The sequence below is a fragment of the Chrysochloris asiatica genome, unplaced genomic scaffold (assembly GCF_000296735.1).
Source record: "Chrysochloris asiatica unplaced genomic scaffold, ChrAsi1.0 scaffold00178, whole genome shotgun sequence".
In the NCBI taxonomy this organism is placed as follows: Eukaryota; Metazoa; Chordata; class Mammalia; order Afrosoricida; family Chrysochloridae; genus Chrysochloris; species Chrysochloris asiatica.
Genome location: NW_006408696.1, coordinates 2,031,307 through 2,044,460, shown reverse-complemented (window position 1 = coordinate 2,044,460; position 13,154 = coordinate 2,031,307). Strand labels below are relative to the sequence as shown.

At 42.1% G+C, this 13,154-nt stretch overlaps 2 protein-coding genes across 3 annotated transcripts in view; one reads left to right on the top strand and one right to left on the bottom strand.

Moving 5' to 3' along the window:
* The window catches only part of METTL9 (methyltransferase like 9), a 50,940-nt gene that overhangs the window by 3,293 nt on the left and 34,493 nt on the right, over window positions 1-13,154 (bottom strand). The window lies entirely within an intron of this gene.
* IGSF6 (immunoglobulin superfamily, member 6) lies at window positions 1,384-11,099 on the top strand. The gene is given in 7 exon segments (XM_006871948.1): window positions 1,384-1,450; window positions 4,347-4,706; window positions 8,721-8,827; window positions 9,503-9,556; window positions 9,912-9,989; window positions 11,039-11,056; window positions 11,058-11,099. Coding segments are annotated over 7 exon segments (726 nt in total).

Genomic DNA, 13,154 nt, shown 5'->3' with positions numbered 1-13,154 from the left:
AAAACTTTTTTAAATACAAATAAATCAAGCATGAACTACAGATACACAGTCATTAGTTGCTGTGGGGTCAATTCCAATTCAAGGCAACTCCACCCGTGCAGAGCAGAATTACTCCACAAGGTCTTCAAGGCCGTGACCTTCCAGAAGCAGACCACCGGGTCTATCGGCCAAGGCACTTTGGAGTAGGTTCAAATTGCCCACCTTTCAGCTAGGAGCCAAGTGCGTAGCTGCGAATCTTAGGGACTCCACAAAGATAATAGGTGATGTATATGCTATATACTTTGAGATGTTACGGCGATGTGCAAAATACACATATACTTAAACTGCGACAAAAGTCAGACTAGGAATAACTTTCTACTAGTGAGAAAATAAATAACAGCTTCCAAGAAAAACCAACTCACTACGTTGGAAAGATTTTATTGTTTCCAGTGGGTCAGGACCTGGACCCTCTGCCTGTGTCTGAGGGATCCCCCAAAGTCTTGGTTGGAGGTGAAGCCGAAGGAAGAAGCTTTGCTAACTAAATCCAGACCTGGGATGAGGAGCGGATGCCCCAGAGCCGGGGGGCTGTACAGGCCACTCCCAGGGGAGTCTCTCCCAGGGAGACGACGCTGAAAGGCAGAGCTGAGTGATACTGATGGTGGTGCTGGGTCCATGACAGTGTTTGGCAGCTGGTGCTTGGTAGCCAAAGTGTGCTTGCTCTTGAGAGGTTTCTACTGTGTTTGGGGGCATTCCTCCTGGCTTATTCCAGATAGATTCTACTACGGTCCTACCTGTGACTCTGTGAACTATACTAACTCCTTTCAATCAACTCCCTCTCGCAAAGCAGCAGCTGACTGGTAAAGCCTCAGTGGGTGTAGGGCAGAAGAGAAGACCCACACATTAGAAGGGGCTCCTCACGCTCAAACTGGGGCAGAATTAGTTCATGGCATGCCATTTATCTCTTTGTTGTACGATCATGTCTCCCATCTGCTTCGGCTCAGTCTCCACAGTTACTGGTCCTCACTAGGTAGGAAGGGACCCAGGAGGTACCCAACTGATGATGGCTGAACCGCTCTGGGAATGTTAAGTGTGAATTCTCTGTCAAATAATCCTCCTCAATGGAAATGCACACTTCACGTTCATCAAAATGTCACTCACAACATCGAACATCTATGAAGATTTGTAAAAAAAAAAAACAAAAAAAAACCTATGCGCCCATTTAGCAATGTGCTCCAGGCTAAAATCTCAACTTTAAATGGTAACACTGGGTTACAACAAACTTTACACAATTTCAAAAGGTTCCTGGTTGGGGTTCCTTTAGTAAGAGTTCCTCTCTCAAGTTCTTCTTTTCTCAAAAAGCTGCTCTTGGTCCCATCATATGCTCCCGCATGTGAACACACAGAGATGGGGACCGCCAACAGAAGCAAGGTCTCCCGGGGACTGGCAATCCGTCTGATCCTAGTTTATGTCGGTAAGGTGTTTCATTCTTTTTCTCCTCCATTTATTTTAATTAATTGGTCTTTTTTGCCTAATACGTTTGGATTTTAAGTTCCTACTGGTGGATTTCTAGACGTAAAATATAACAGAAATTTTCTAAGGTGATGCTTCCCTTTTCCCTAGAGAAATAAGTGTTTAAGGGCAGAGCTGACAAAAAGTTTCCGATGAGCCTCGAAAACTCCCTTTGCTATAATGCTGCTTTAGAAACGTGCACATCATCAAAAGAAGGGATGAAATCTTCTCAAAAATCACATGCCGGAATCATTAACAATTTAGTTCCCATACAGGTAGACAACCTTGCTCTGCATAAAGTAAACACTAAACAATACCTGCTGAATATTTTCAAGTAACTTATTTCTGAAAAGGTAAACTTTTAGAAATTAAAAGTAGTTGGCATAGAAAAAAAACAAACCCTGTCATGGATCCTTCCATAGAGAATAGCTATCCCATAGTATATCTATACAAAATTGTGTGTGTGTGTGTGTGTGGACACACACACACACACACACACACATATATATATATCTTTTTCTCTACAAAAGAGAAAGTGTTTCCTACACAGTAGTCTGACAATACCAGCTTAACTCATAAGGCAGAGAAAAGGGCAAAAACTTTTAGAAATTAGACTGCTAACTACAAGGTTGGCAACTCAAACAGAATCCCTACACAGGCTGGCTATGAATCAGAACCCACTGGACAGCATTAACAACAACAACATAAAGAAAACCAACAAAATGGAAACAGTCGTTATTCGGGATAGCTGGATTATGAGTGACTTCTGGCTTCTACTTCCAGTGATAACTCTATTTTTCTAGCACGTATGGACTGCTTTTATAAAGATAACTATTGTAATTAGTGCTATTTGAAGGAAGCAGCCTTAACTTTTAGAGTGATATTCCAAGGGACATGCAGATACAAAGATATCTGGGTTTTACCCTGAACTAGTTAGGGAGTGGGCACTGGTGGGGACAGACTGCCCAAGACTGGGTTGAAGTTTGGTGATGGCAGTGGGCTCACTGCAGTATTCTAGCTACTTTTAAATATGTCCATAAAATTTGTTGGGTTTTGTAATGAAAATCAGTTCTCAACTTATTTCTAACTTGCTTTTTACAAACAGTAAAATGATATTTTTTCCCTCCACCTACGATAGAAGACTATACAGGGAGGCTATGAGTCGAAGGCAACTCGATGGCACTTAACAACAACAAAGAGATAACGCGTTCAACTTTTCCAGAGGGTACAATAATTTTTTTAAATCCCGTGAGACTTCCTAACACAATTCTTCCTGTGATGTAACACACTGCCACACTTCTCTATTTTACTAGCATGTGGTTTCACCAGGGTGGGGCGGGGACAAGCCATCCCCTAGGAAACCCTCCTGGGGGTTTTCTCCCACACTCAGACTATCTGTGAACCAGTGGGGAAATTGGTGGAGATCTGAAACTCCAAAGTTGCAAGTATTTCTTAACTGCACTATTAACGTCTCCAAAGGAGGTGTTCAGAGTCAGCTTCCCTATACAACAGTTTCTCTGAAAGACTGAGAGGAAAGACACTTCTGGTAAAGTCTGTTCTATTTTGGCTGAACAGATTCCATTTCAGATGTTCCCATACATAATCATCATTCTGAAGTCATGAAAGCGGCCCATGTCACTGACAAGCATCTGAGTGGCTTTCTGGTTTCACAGGTCTGAGGTGAGAAGGCCAAGGTGGTGAAGCACCCTCCGTACCTTGGGAAGCGGCCTAGGGGGGTGGAAAGAGACTGGACAGGGTACCACCTTGCTGAGGGAGGCCAACAATCGCCTATAACACGGACATATGACACGGGGAGCAGGAGGGGTGGTGGCACCTGCAGAATTCTGAAACCGCTGCCTTTGGTTCAATGCTTCCTATGGCTTCATTAAAGCCCAGACTCACAGGGTCATTTGTTACAGGCTAGAACTGCTCCATAGACTTCTCTTGGCCACAGTCTTTAGGCATGCAGACTGCCAGACCTTTCTTCTGCAATGCCACTGGCTGGGTTCGAACAGCTAACCTTTAGATTAGCGGCTGAGTGCAGTCTGCTTCTGCCACCGCTGCAGCATCAAGTGGGTAATATGATCTGTACTGTGCTAATGGGGAAACTTAAGACACAGAGAAGTTAAGATCACAAGGCCAGGAGCTGGCAGAGCTACGATTCACACACAAGCCGGTGCTCTTATCACATTACTGTTAATCAAAGTTACAAAGGACTGCAAAGTAGGATCCAAGTGCCAGGCAAAAAGAAAATGTGCTTAGCACAGCGTGGCTCCTTCCTTCACAATCAAAGCTGCTGTGGCGAGGCAGGATGGTATTTCCACAGGTGCACATCTTGCTCTTAGGTTTCCAGTAGGGCCATTGGGCTTATAAAGAACCCATTGTGAACTGCTATGAATTCCTGGTGCTCCCAACCCCCACAGGGCAAAAAAAAATCCCCTACTGCTCATGTGCTCTCTCAAAGGCAGCTGCATTTGCACCCCGAGCTTGGACACCCATCACCACAGGGCCTCCCTGCCTCTGGGAGATTACATGATGCATACAGGATCGAAGGAAAGCTTTTAAGTAGCAAGAGTACACATGAGGACCCCAAACTCTTGCTCCTGGTTGGCTTCCACTGGACGTATGCTAGGGCCACCTCCTGGTCAGCAAACAGCAAACCAGCAGAAGGGACTGAGGTAGCAATTAGGAGAACCACTGGTGTCTAGTTTTAAAGTCCTTGTTGGTGCTGCAAGTAAGCTAAGAAAAAGAAAGAGGTGACTGGGATCCCTGGCCAAAAAAAATGTACGTAAAATAGAAACGTAGGCAGAGTGAGGTGTGGAGCCAGCTCAAGGCTGCCCATCTGCTTCTCCTCACAGGTGCCGTGAGGACTTGTACTGTCTCGGTCACACAGCCATCCTACCTCGAAGTGGACTACACTTACAAGGCCATTACCATCAACTGCACCTTCCACCCTACCGGGTGTCCTACAGAGACACCAAGCAGTCTGTGGTTCCGCTACGGTGCCCACCTGTCGGAGAAGCTATGCTGGAATGGATGCCAGGGTGAGGGAGACAAGTTCACAGTGACGGGGTCCCCAGCAGAGAACCAAGTTTCCCTCACTATCAACAGACTCACTCAAAACGACAGTGCGATTTACATCTGTGGCATAGCATTTCTAAGTTCCACGGAACCAGAAGCTAAGCAAACTGGACAAGGCACCACATTGGTGGTAAGAGGTTAGTTGTTAAAGCTTTATTGTGGCGCAACACATTTTGCTCAGACATGTATATTTATTTCATCACTTACATGCAAAGATTATGATACAAATTTGCTGACCTAATATCCTAATAACCAGAGCACAGGTCACCATGAGGTTTGGACTAAGGAACTGCTCCTCCTCTGAGCCCATTTCCCCACCCCACATTCATCTTCTGCCTCCTCAGATATAAAATCAGTGTCGTGTTGGACGCGATACTCTCAGTCTCTGTCAACATCCAGGCTTTACTAGTGAGACGTAATCGTGCAGCCCTGACTACATGTACTACAGTGATTGGTGGAATGAATGTGAAGTCCATGGGAACTCTGCAAGGATGCACTACCCACTGTCTCGGGAACTGACCTGGCACTATAGTCCCTAGAGAAAAGCCCTGGAGAAGCCACCGATGAACTGAATCCAGAAAAGATGTGAATTACGGAGAATAAACACAAACTTGGAGAGAAGCCAGTCACTGGAGGGTCCCTGACCCTTGCCGTTCTGTCTGGACAGCAGGGAATAGAAAAGGGTCGGTTTGGATCTGACTTTCTGGATTCATTAAAACCCAAAATTATGTTCTCTTTCAAGTGAGGACAACAAAAAGTGGTGGAGGAGAAGATTCTAGCTAAGTCCTACCAGTCAAGACACAAGTCATTCCTAAAAGCATTCTGAGATGAAGGCGTTTCAGAAGACAAGCTTCACGTGATTCTGGGGAAGGATGGGAAGGGCAGTAACACATCTTACTTGGATCTCTGTATTAGAGCTATAGGCCCTGCTGTTCACTATTAGTGTTGTTCTATCAATTACTGTTGTTGGTAAGTGCTGTGCAGTCACTTCTGACATCGAGCGACCCAGTATAGGGTTCCGAGGAATGGCTGGTGAATTTATATCGCCAACTGGTTAGCAGTTCAGTGCTTATCCTACAGTGCTACATGTGAACACTGTTTAACTTGTCTTAATTTCCTCTAATCTATAAATAAATTACAAATAAGTTAATACATATAAAGTACTTTTAAAATAGTGGTTGGAGTCCTTGGATGGCACGTACAGCTAAGTGCTTCTAATCAAACATTTGGAGGGTGGAATCTACACAGAGGAACCCAAGAAGAAAGGCTTGGAGATCATCTTCTGAAAGGTCACAGGCACAGAAAACCTTCTGAAGCACAGTTCTACTCTGACACACACGGTGGTCAACCAGGAACCACAGTCAATTGAACAGCAACTAGTTGGTGTTAAGGGGACAGGCCTGACTGCAAACATGATACAACTCTGCAGATTTGTCTTGGGGTATTAGTCTTCTATTTAAAATTATTTTAAAGTTTATCTAGAAGAAAAATGGCTTCTAAAGAGATGAAGATCTCAAATCGGCAAACTTACATAAAAGATGTTTCCTCTCTAGGAACAGAACTGACGCTACTGCTAAGACAGACCTGGCAACGTTCTACCTTTTCTCCATAGCACATGAGACTTCCAGTTTTATAGAGAGGCTAGCTTCTTAGTTTCACAACTTACAATTGGGCACTGTATTACACTGTACTCGTGGGATAAGCATCTATGGGATATTTAACTGAAAAGTACAGGTCACTCAGACAAATAATCAAACATCTAATCGTATTTTGAGAGCACAGTGGCTTTGTATGATAAGCACTGGACTGTGAACCACAAGGTGGGCAGTTTGAGCCCACCAGCTGCTCCACAGGTGAAAGATGAGGCCTTCAGCTCCCGAAAAGATACACACAACCTCCGAAACCCTATACGGGTAGCTACGAATCGGGAGGAATCGACTCAAAGGCACTTAACCACAAACAACAACAATTATATTTTATAAATCAAAGAAACAGGGACTTTAAGGTATGGTATGTTCATTGGTCCCGACTCTGGTCACAGGGCTCTTCCTTCAAAACTGAAGAATGTGAAAATGAAATTGATCCAAGTTGTATTTCCAGAACTTTACTACAAGGAAGAAAGTGTATTTGTACCAATGTCTTGTCACATCCATGTGCAGCAAACACAGACTCTGTTCTGCTGTGTACACTATGCAGTTCCACATCCACAAATGTCAGCATTCTGCTAACAAACACATCCGGAGAGAGTGTAACCCCAGAAACAGCCTCCTGGTGACACTGGCACACAACATTTCTACTGACACAAACACTAAACACGCTTGGGACAAACTGTCTTTAAATGTTTCTCTTAACACTGTTGTTAAACATTCTGTTTAACACTTAACAACAACAACAACCTTAAGTAACGCTTTCCATAAAAACAGTGACTCTTAGCAAGATGACAAATAGATCACTGGTTTTTAAAAAAACTTTCTTCTTAAAAATGAGCTACACTTTTGGGATAATTCATTTCGAGAGCTGATAAGACTGGTTTTAGCTATCATATCTAAGGGTAAGTATCAAAACATTGGTATTATGGTTCAGTCACGTGTGTACACGTTTATTCCAAACAAAACGTATTTAAACATGTCTCTGTTATCCATGGAGCGCTGCAGACACGTTCTCTCAGTAATACAAACACTTGTCTTAGCCTTATTGTTGTTGTTGTTGTTAGGTGCCGTGGAGTCGGTTCCAACTCATAGTGACCCTGTACAGGGTTTCCGAGGCTGTAAATCTTTACGGGAGCAGAAAGCCTCATCTTTCTCCCACAGAACAGCTGGTAGTTTCGAACTGCTGACCCTGAGGTGAGCAGCCCGATTCATAATCACTATGCTACCAGAGCTCCTTATTAGGGTGCCTTCAAAAAGAAAAAGGTCCAATTAAAACAGTAGCTCCCAAGGGACCCAGCTGGACCACTTAAAGAAGAGAGGTCAGAACTGAAGGCGAAGGTGACTTGTTTTTGAGGATCCTCAAGGGGTCACCTAGATAGAATATTCTTGAAGGAGACAGGATAGGAGCTTATTACAAATAAGTTTTAAGACCACTGAAACTGCAATGGTGAAAAAAAGGCCAACGCACCAAGGAATTTTTTTCCGTAACAACAATGTACCTGCTCATTCTTTAAGGGTAGCAAATTCCTACAAGAATTTCACTGGACAGCCTTGTTCCATCCATGCTACAGTCTCAATCTTGCCCCTTCAGACTTCGTTTTGTTCCCCAGATTCAAAAGAACATTTCAATCGAAGAGGAGTTGAGTCCCTCTGGGACGTCAAAAGCTGCTGTTTTGATGTGGTGTAAATCGAAAAGTATAGAATTCTTGTACTTTTGTAGTACAGATTACTGTTAAGTGTCATCGAGTCGATTCCAATTCGCAGTGATCCAGTACAGGGTTTCTGAGGCCGTAAATCTTTGCAGAAGCAGAAAGTCTCATCTTGCTCCCACACAGCAGCTGGTAGGCTCAAGCCCCCAACCTTGTGGTTTACAGCCCAGTGCTTATCCTATAATATCTCAGAGCCACCGTGTTCTCATGGAAGGATTACTGTTGTCGTTAGGTGCCATCGAGTCGGTACCAACTCATAGCGACCTTATGCACAGCAGAATGAAACACTGCCCGATCCTGGGCCAACCTCACTATTGCTGCCACGCTTGAGACCATGGATGCTGCCACCTGGACAATCCATCTCGTTGGGGAGATAGGTCAAGAAATACCAGCTTCCTATTTTGATACTTTTGTTGAATGAAGGTCTCTATGCTTCAGTGGCACATAAGAGTCCTGGTGCGGCGCTGTGGGTTAATGTGCTAGACTGAGATGTCAGTTTGAACTGCAAGGTCAGCGGTTCAAGCTCACCAGCCATTCCTTGGAAACCCCACACAGGATTGCTATGGGTCAGAACCTAACCAACTTGACAGTACTTCGTAACAACCACAATAATGCTTTTTGATTTAGTCTTTTATCTGAGTGTCTTCTGAATCAATATGACAGTGAAGTAGAGTAAGTTCATGTTTCACCTCCAACACGTAGTTGTAACTGTAAATCTATTTGAACATTTATCTGTTCAAAGAGTATGTCTGAATAATGACCATGGCTCTTTCTGCTTTTGCAATTCATAAAGAAACTGAGCTTCTCAGCATCCAGCTCCGGAACATCCTGATCCTGGTCTTACTGCTGCTCTCCATCTATGTCATTGGTGTGCTTGGGACCTTCATCTACATCTCCATAGTAAGTCAAGTCCCTGGTGCTAGCTGACCAGTAGCCTTGAATAGTCTCATAATGAAGTAACTTTTCTCTCTCCACCTGTTGTGAGCCTCCCGAGAAGAGCTCCCTAATTCTAATTAGCATTTGCCTTTGCACCTGCAGGGGACACCGCCTGCAGAAGAGGTCTAGAGAAGAAAGCAAACAGCGTTCAGAGAAATAATTAGTAAGCAGAGCACAGGAGTTGTAATGCTTTCTCTTTTAAAAGCAAGACTATATATAAAGAGACTTTATACATATAAAACATATTACATGTTAACACTCTGCTGGGGACAGGGAGTTTATGTGTTACTATGAGAGCCCTATGAATAGTCTTTAATAGGAAAAAAGGGTTTGACAAAGAGATTAGAGACTACCTTGAGGTACTCAAAAAGGCCGCAACTTACTGAAAAGAGTATCTCCGGGCAATACACATTCTTTAAGAGAAGACATGCATGTGTTCTATTAGAAATACTGTCAATCCTATAATCCACATCAGGTTGATTGTTACATTCTTTGATTAATGGACTAAAAGCATCTCAGAAATATGACAAGTATTAACTCTTACCATAAGCCATCTAACAATTTTATTTTCTCTTACTAAGATATATCTGTCACAATTGTTTTGAGTGCATAAAATGATAAGACTTCTTTTCTTGACAGTCAAAATCTAACAACACTTTAAGGACCACAGAAACAGAGGAAGACTCAAAAAAGGTACAGACCAATGCCTGTTAAAATATTTTAAAAATTATATCTGGTTATAACAACTGCAAGCAGAAATCTTTTAAGAAACAAAGAACATCATGGTACCTTTCAACCAATAGCTAGCAATGGTTCCAATTGTTAAAAAACTCAACAACCTTCAAGTGGAAAACTGGGATTTAAATTAGGCAATGATCACTCATAAAGAAATGAGTATACTTTAGAAAAACCAAGAGTTGACTGTCGGTGTAGCTGGAGGTGGGGGATTCCTTTCTGAGGCGGTAAAGAGAGAGCAAGCTGAGATAATATAGAACAATCACTGCATCTAGGCCTTAAAGAGAGCTTGTGTTCTCATTCTCATTCACAGAAGAGTGCTCGGCGGGTTTTTCAGGACATTGCCCAAGAACTCTACCGTAAGGGACATTTGGAAGCAAGACAGTAGTCCGTGAGTATAAAAACAAACAAAGCAATGCAGATGTCTGACTAGAAAAAGACACAGTGGTATGGAAACCTCGAGAAACATACTAGATACAGACAATGCTTTCAACAGGCATGAGGATGATGTCTTTGTGGATTACTATGTGCAGTATTTTGCATCCAGCAATAAGCATTCAGTACATGTGACAAATGTGTAGATCAGATTAGACTGAAATAGCACTTGCTTCTGATAAAGGATAAATAATTCCCATTAGAAAAGACCCAGCTAATGGTGATAGGAAGTGAGTGTTTGTTTCTTCAGTGTTTGGCATTGGAACGATAGAAAACAAATACTTACTATTTTTTCAACATGAAAAAATTTTTAAATATAATAGCCATTATTTCTAAATGCATAATCTATAATACACTATTCTGACAGTTTCCTTTAACGATCTGTATCAACATGTTTTTACATGTAGAATAGATAGTGTTTCTATTATGCATAATCAGACTGCTCAGATTTAAAATAAAATATATAGAAAATAATGAACATATATGCTAGTCAATGTATTTTCTTCTTCAAAGTCACCAAAGGGCAAATGACAGATTCTTTATGGAACCTTTTCTTTGCCTTTTTTTTTTTTTTTCTAATCTAACTTTTAGGAAGAATTTTCACCCAGGAGAGAATATTATCCAAGTAGTCATTTTATCCTCCAATGTATCTACAAATACAAAGAAAATGGCCTAACCACATTAAGATGCACGCTGAGAGAACTAATCAATGCCCATCATACCTTTTTTTCTATTAGAGTATCTTTCTTCAGCACAGAGGCAAAGATAAGTGGCCTAAAGACAGGCCAAGAAGTAAAATGATCACAGACCTGCTTTGACAAGGATCTCAGAACAAGAATGGTGCTTTTTCAGTTTTCCCATTCTACACTAAATACACAGAAAGTGGCGACCTGGTCACTAAGTTTACTGGGCCCAGAATGCTTTCTATGTGGTTCTTTATATGTGGCTTGGAGCATGGTGCTACGAGGCTACAGCACTTTACAAGGCTTGTGCTTATCCTTACAGGAGAAAGACAGCAACACTGAATGAAGACAGAAGCGTGCTTTCCAATTATGGAAGACCATAGAAATGTTGTCATTTTCAATTAAGTTACCGAAAACCCGACCTGAGACGCTATGGTAATGTTCATGGACATACAACTAACAGGACTTGTAGACTAGTGGCTGTGGAAAAAGGTGCCAGAGTATAAGAAAACAAGAACTAATAATAATTATTCAAATAGATCACAACAAACAAAATACAACGGAAAAACACTTCCTGAATTTACTAGAGAAAAATCAAAGCAGCCTAACATCTTCAAAAACTTCCACTGTCGTAACACATGCCCTCTGTTTCATTCAACACGTGAGGTGAGTGCTGCCTAGGAACCTGAAGAAGATTTGACATGACAACGTGGGCTTCGATCCAGAGTGAAGAACTTGTCTTTATGGGCTGTGAAAGGAGAGGGACAACTGGACTCAGCTGGGTGGAAACAGGAAAAAAGGAAGGAGTGAGGGGAGGATGGAGGAAGGACTGATTTAAGTGCCAATTACATCAGAGTGAAAATCATTTCTTGTGAGACTACAGTGAGGCAACCACATACAGTGCACAATTTCCTGACAAGGTTTGCGAAATAACTCACATCACGCCATCAACAACCAAAAGCGAGCCTATAATGGGATCGAGAACTGAGTGAGAAGAGTTAAAATATAGAAAACCCAAAGCAGACCTGGACTAAAGAGTAAACAGAGAAAACCTCAGAACAAAAAAGGCCACAGTTGACTCAAGATGTCAGTATTGCGCTAAATAATAGCACCAGGAAGGCGTGTGTGAGATACCTAGTGCCAAATAAGCCCCCTTACCATATGGACTTTGGGGCCAATTGAAAAGGAAGCTATCCCAGAAGGGGCTGGGTAAAGCAAAGATACGTATGGAATTCGCTAGGAGAAAACTTGACATTCATTGGTCTTTGAAAGCTGTTGTCATTAGGTGCCATCGAGTCAGTTTTGACTCACAGCAACCGTACAGACAACAGAATGAAACACTGCGCCCTCCTCACAATTGTTACGTTTGAGTCCATTGTTGCTGCCACTGTGCTAATCTATCTCGTTGGGGGTCTTCCTCTTTCTCGCTGACCCTCCACTTTCCCAAGCACAATGTCCTTCTCCTCGAGGACTGGTTCCTCCTGATAACTGCTTCAGTGTAAAATAATCCATTTAAAGTACCACAAGTGTACATTCATTATTAAACAGGAATTACAACCGATAACTTCTATTTTATTAAAGTGTTTCTTTCAAACTGCTATTAAATGAGGTAGAATTTTAAAAGATTTTCTAGCCCTTGGAAAGGTTTTTGCATCGATGACAATACAGTGATCTCCAACTTTTCTGATCATACAGGCCCGTAAAAAGTAGAAAGTATATAACCTCATTGTATGTGTGTTTACATGTGTGCATATGTGTGAATATCACTGTTGTTAAGTGCCATGGAGTGGGTTCCGACTCATAGGGACCTTGTATCATTTTCAAGGCTTTAAATCTTTGCGGGAGCAGAAAACCTCATCTTTCTCCCATGGAGCAGCTGGTGAACTCAAACCACAGACCTTGTAGTTCATAGGTCTAGTGCTTATCGTATGGAGCTACCATGCTTGCCTACGTGTGTATATATGTGAGTAAATGTATTTTGAGTGGGTCTGTATATACGTATGTCTTAGAAACAAAATTAGAAATTAAACAATAAAATAAGCGCTGGACTTCAATCTACAAAGTCCGCAGTTTGAGTTCACCATCCTCTGGTGAAAGAAAAATGAGGCTTTCTGCTCCTGCAATGGTTGAAAGCCTCGGAAACCCTAGAGAGGATCACTGTGAGTAGGAATCAACTCGACCGCGCTTAACAAGTTAACAACAATAAAAAGCAATAGAAAACAGAAATGTTAGTATCTTCTTCCTATATATCAAAAAAAAACAACTTAGTATTTCCTGGGGTGTACAACCCCCTCCTACTTTGAGGACCACTAGCTTAATATGACATAAATGAACTTCTAAACCTGATGACATTACACCCTTGGAAATCCTGTACAGGGTCGTTATGGGTCGGACCCGACTCGATGGCACTTAACAACAACAACATAAAGAAAACCAAC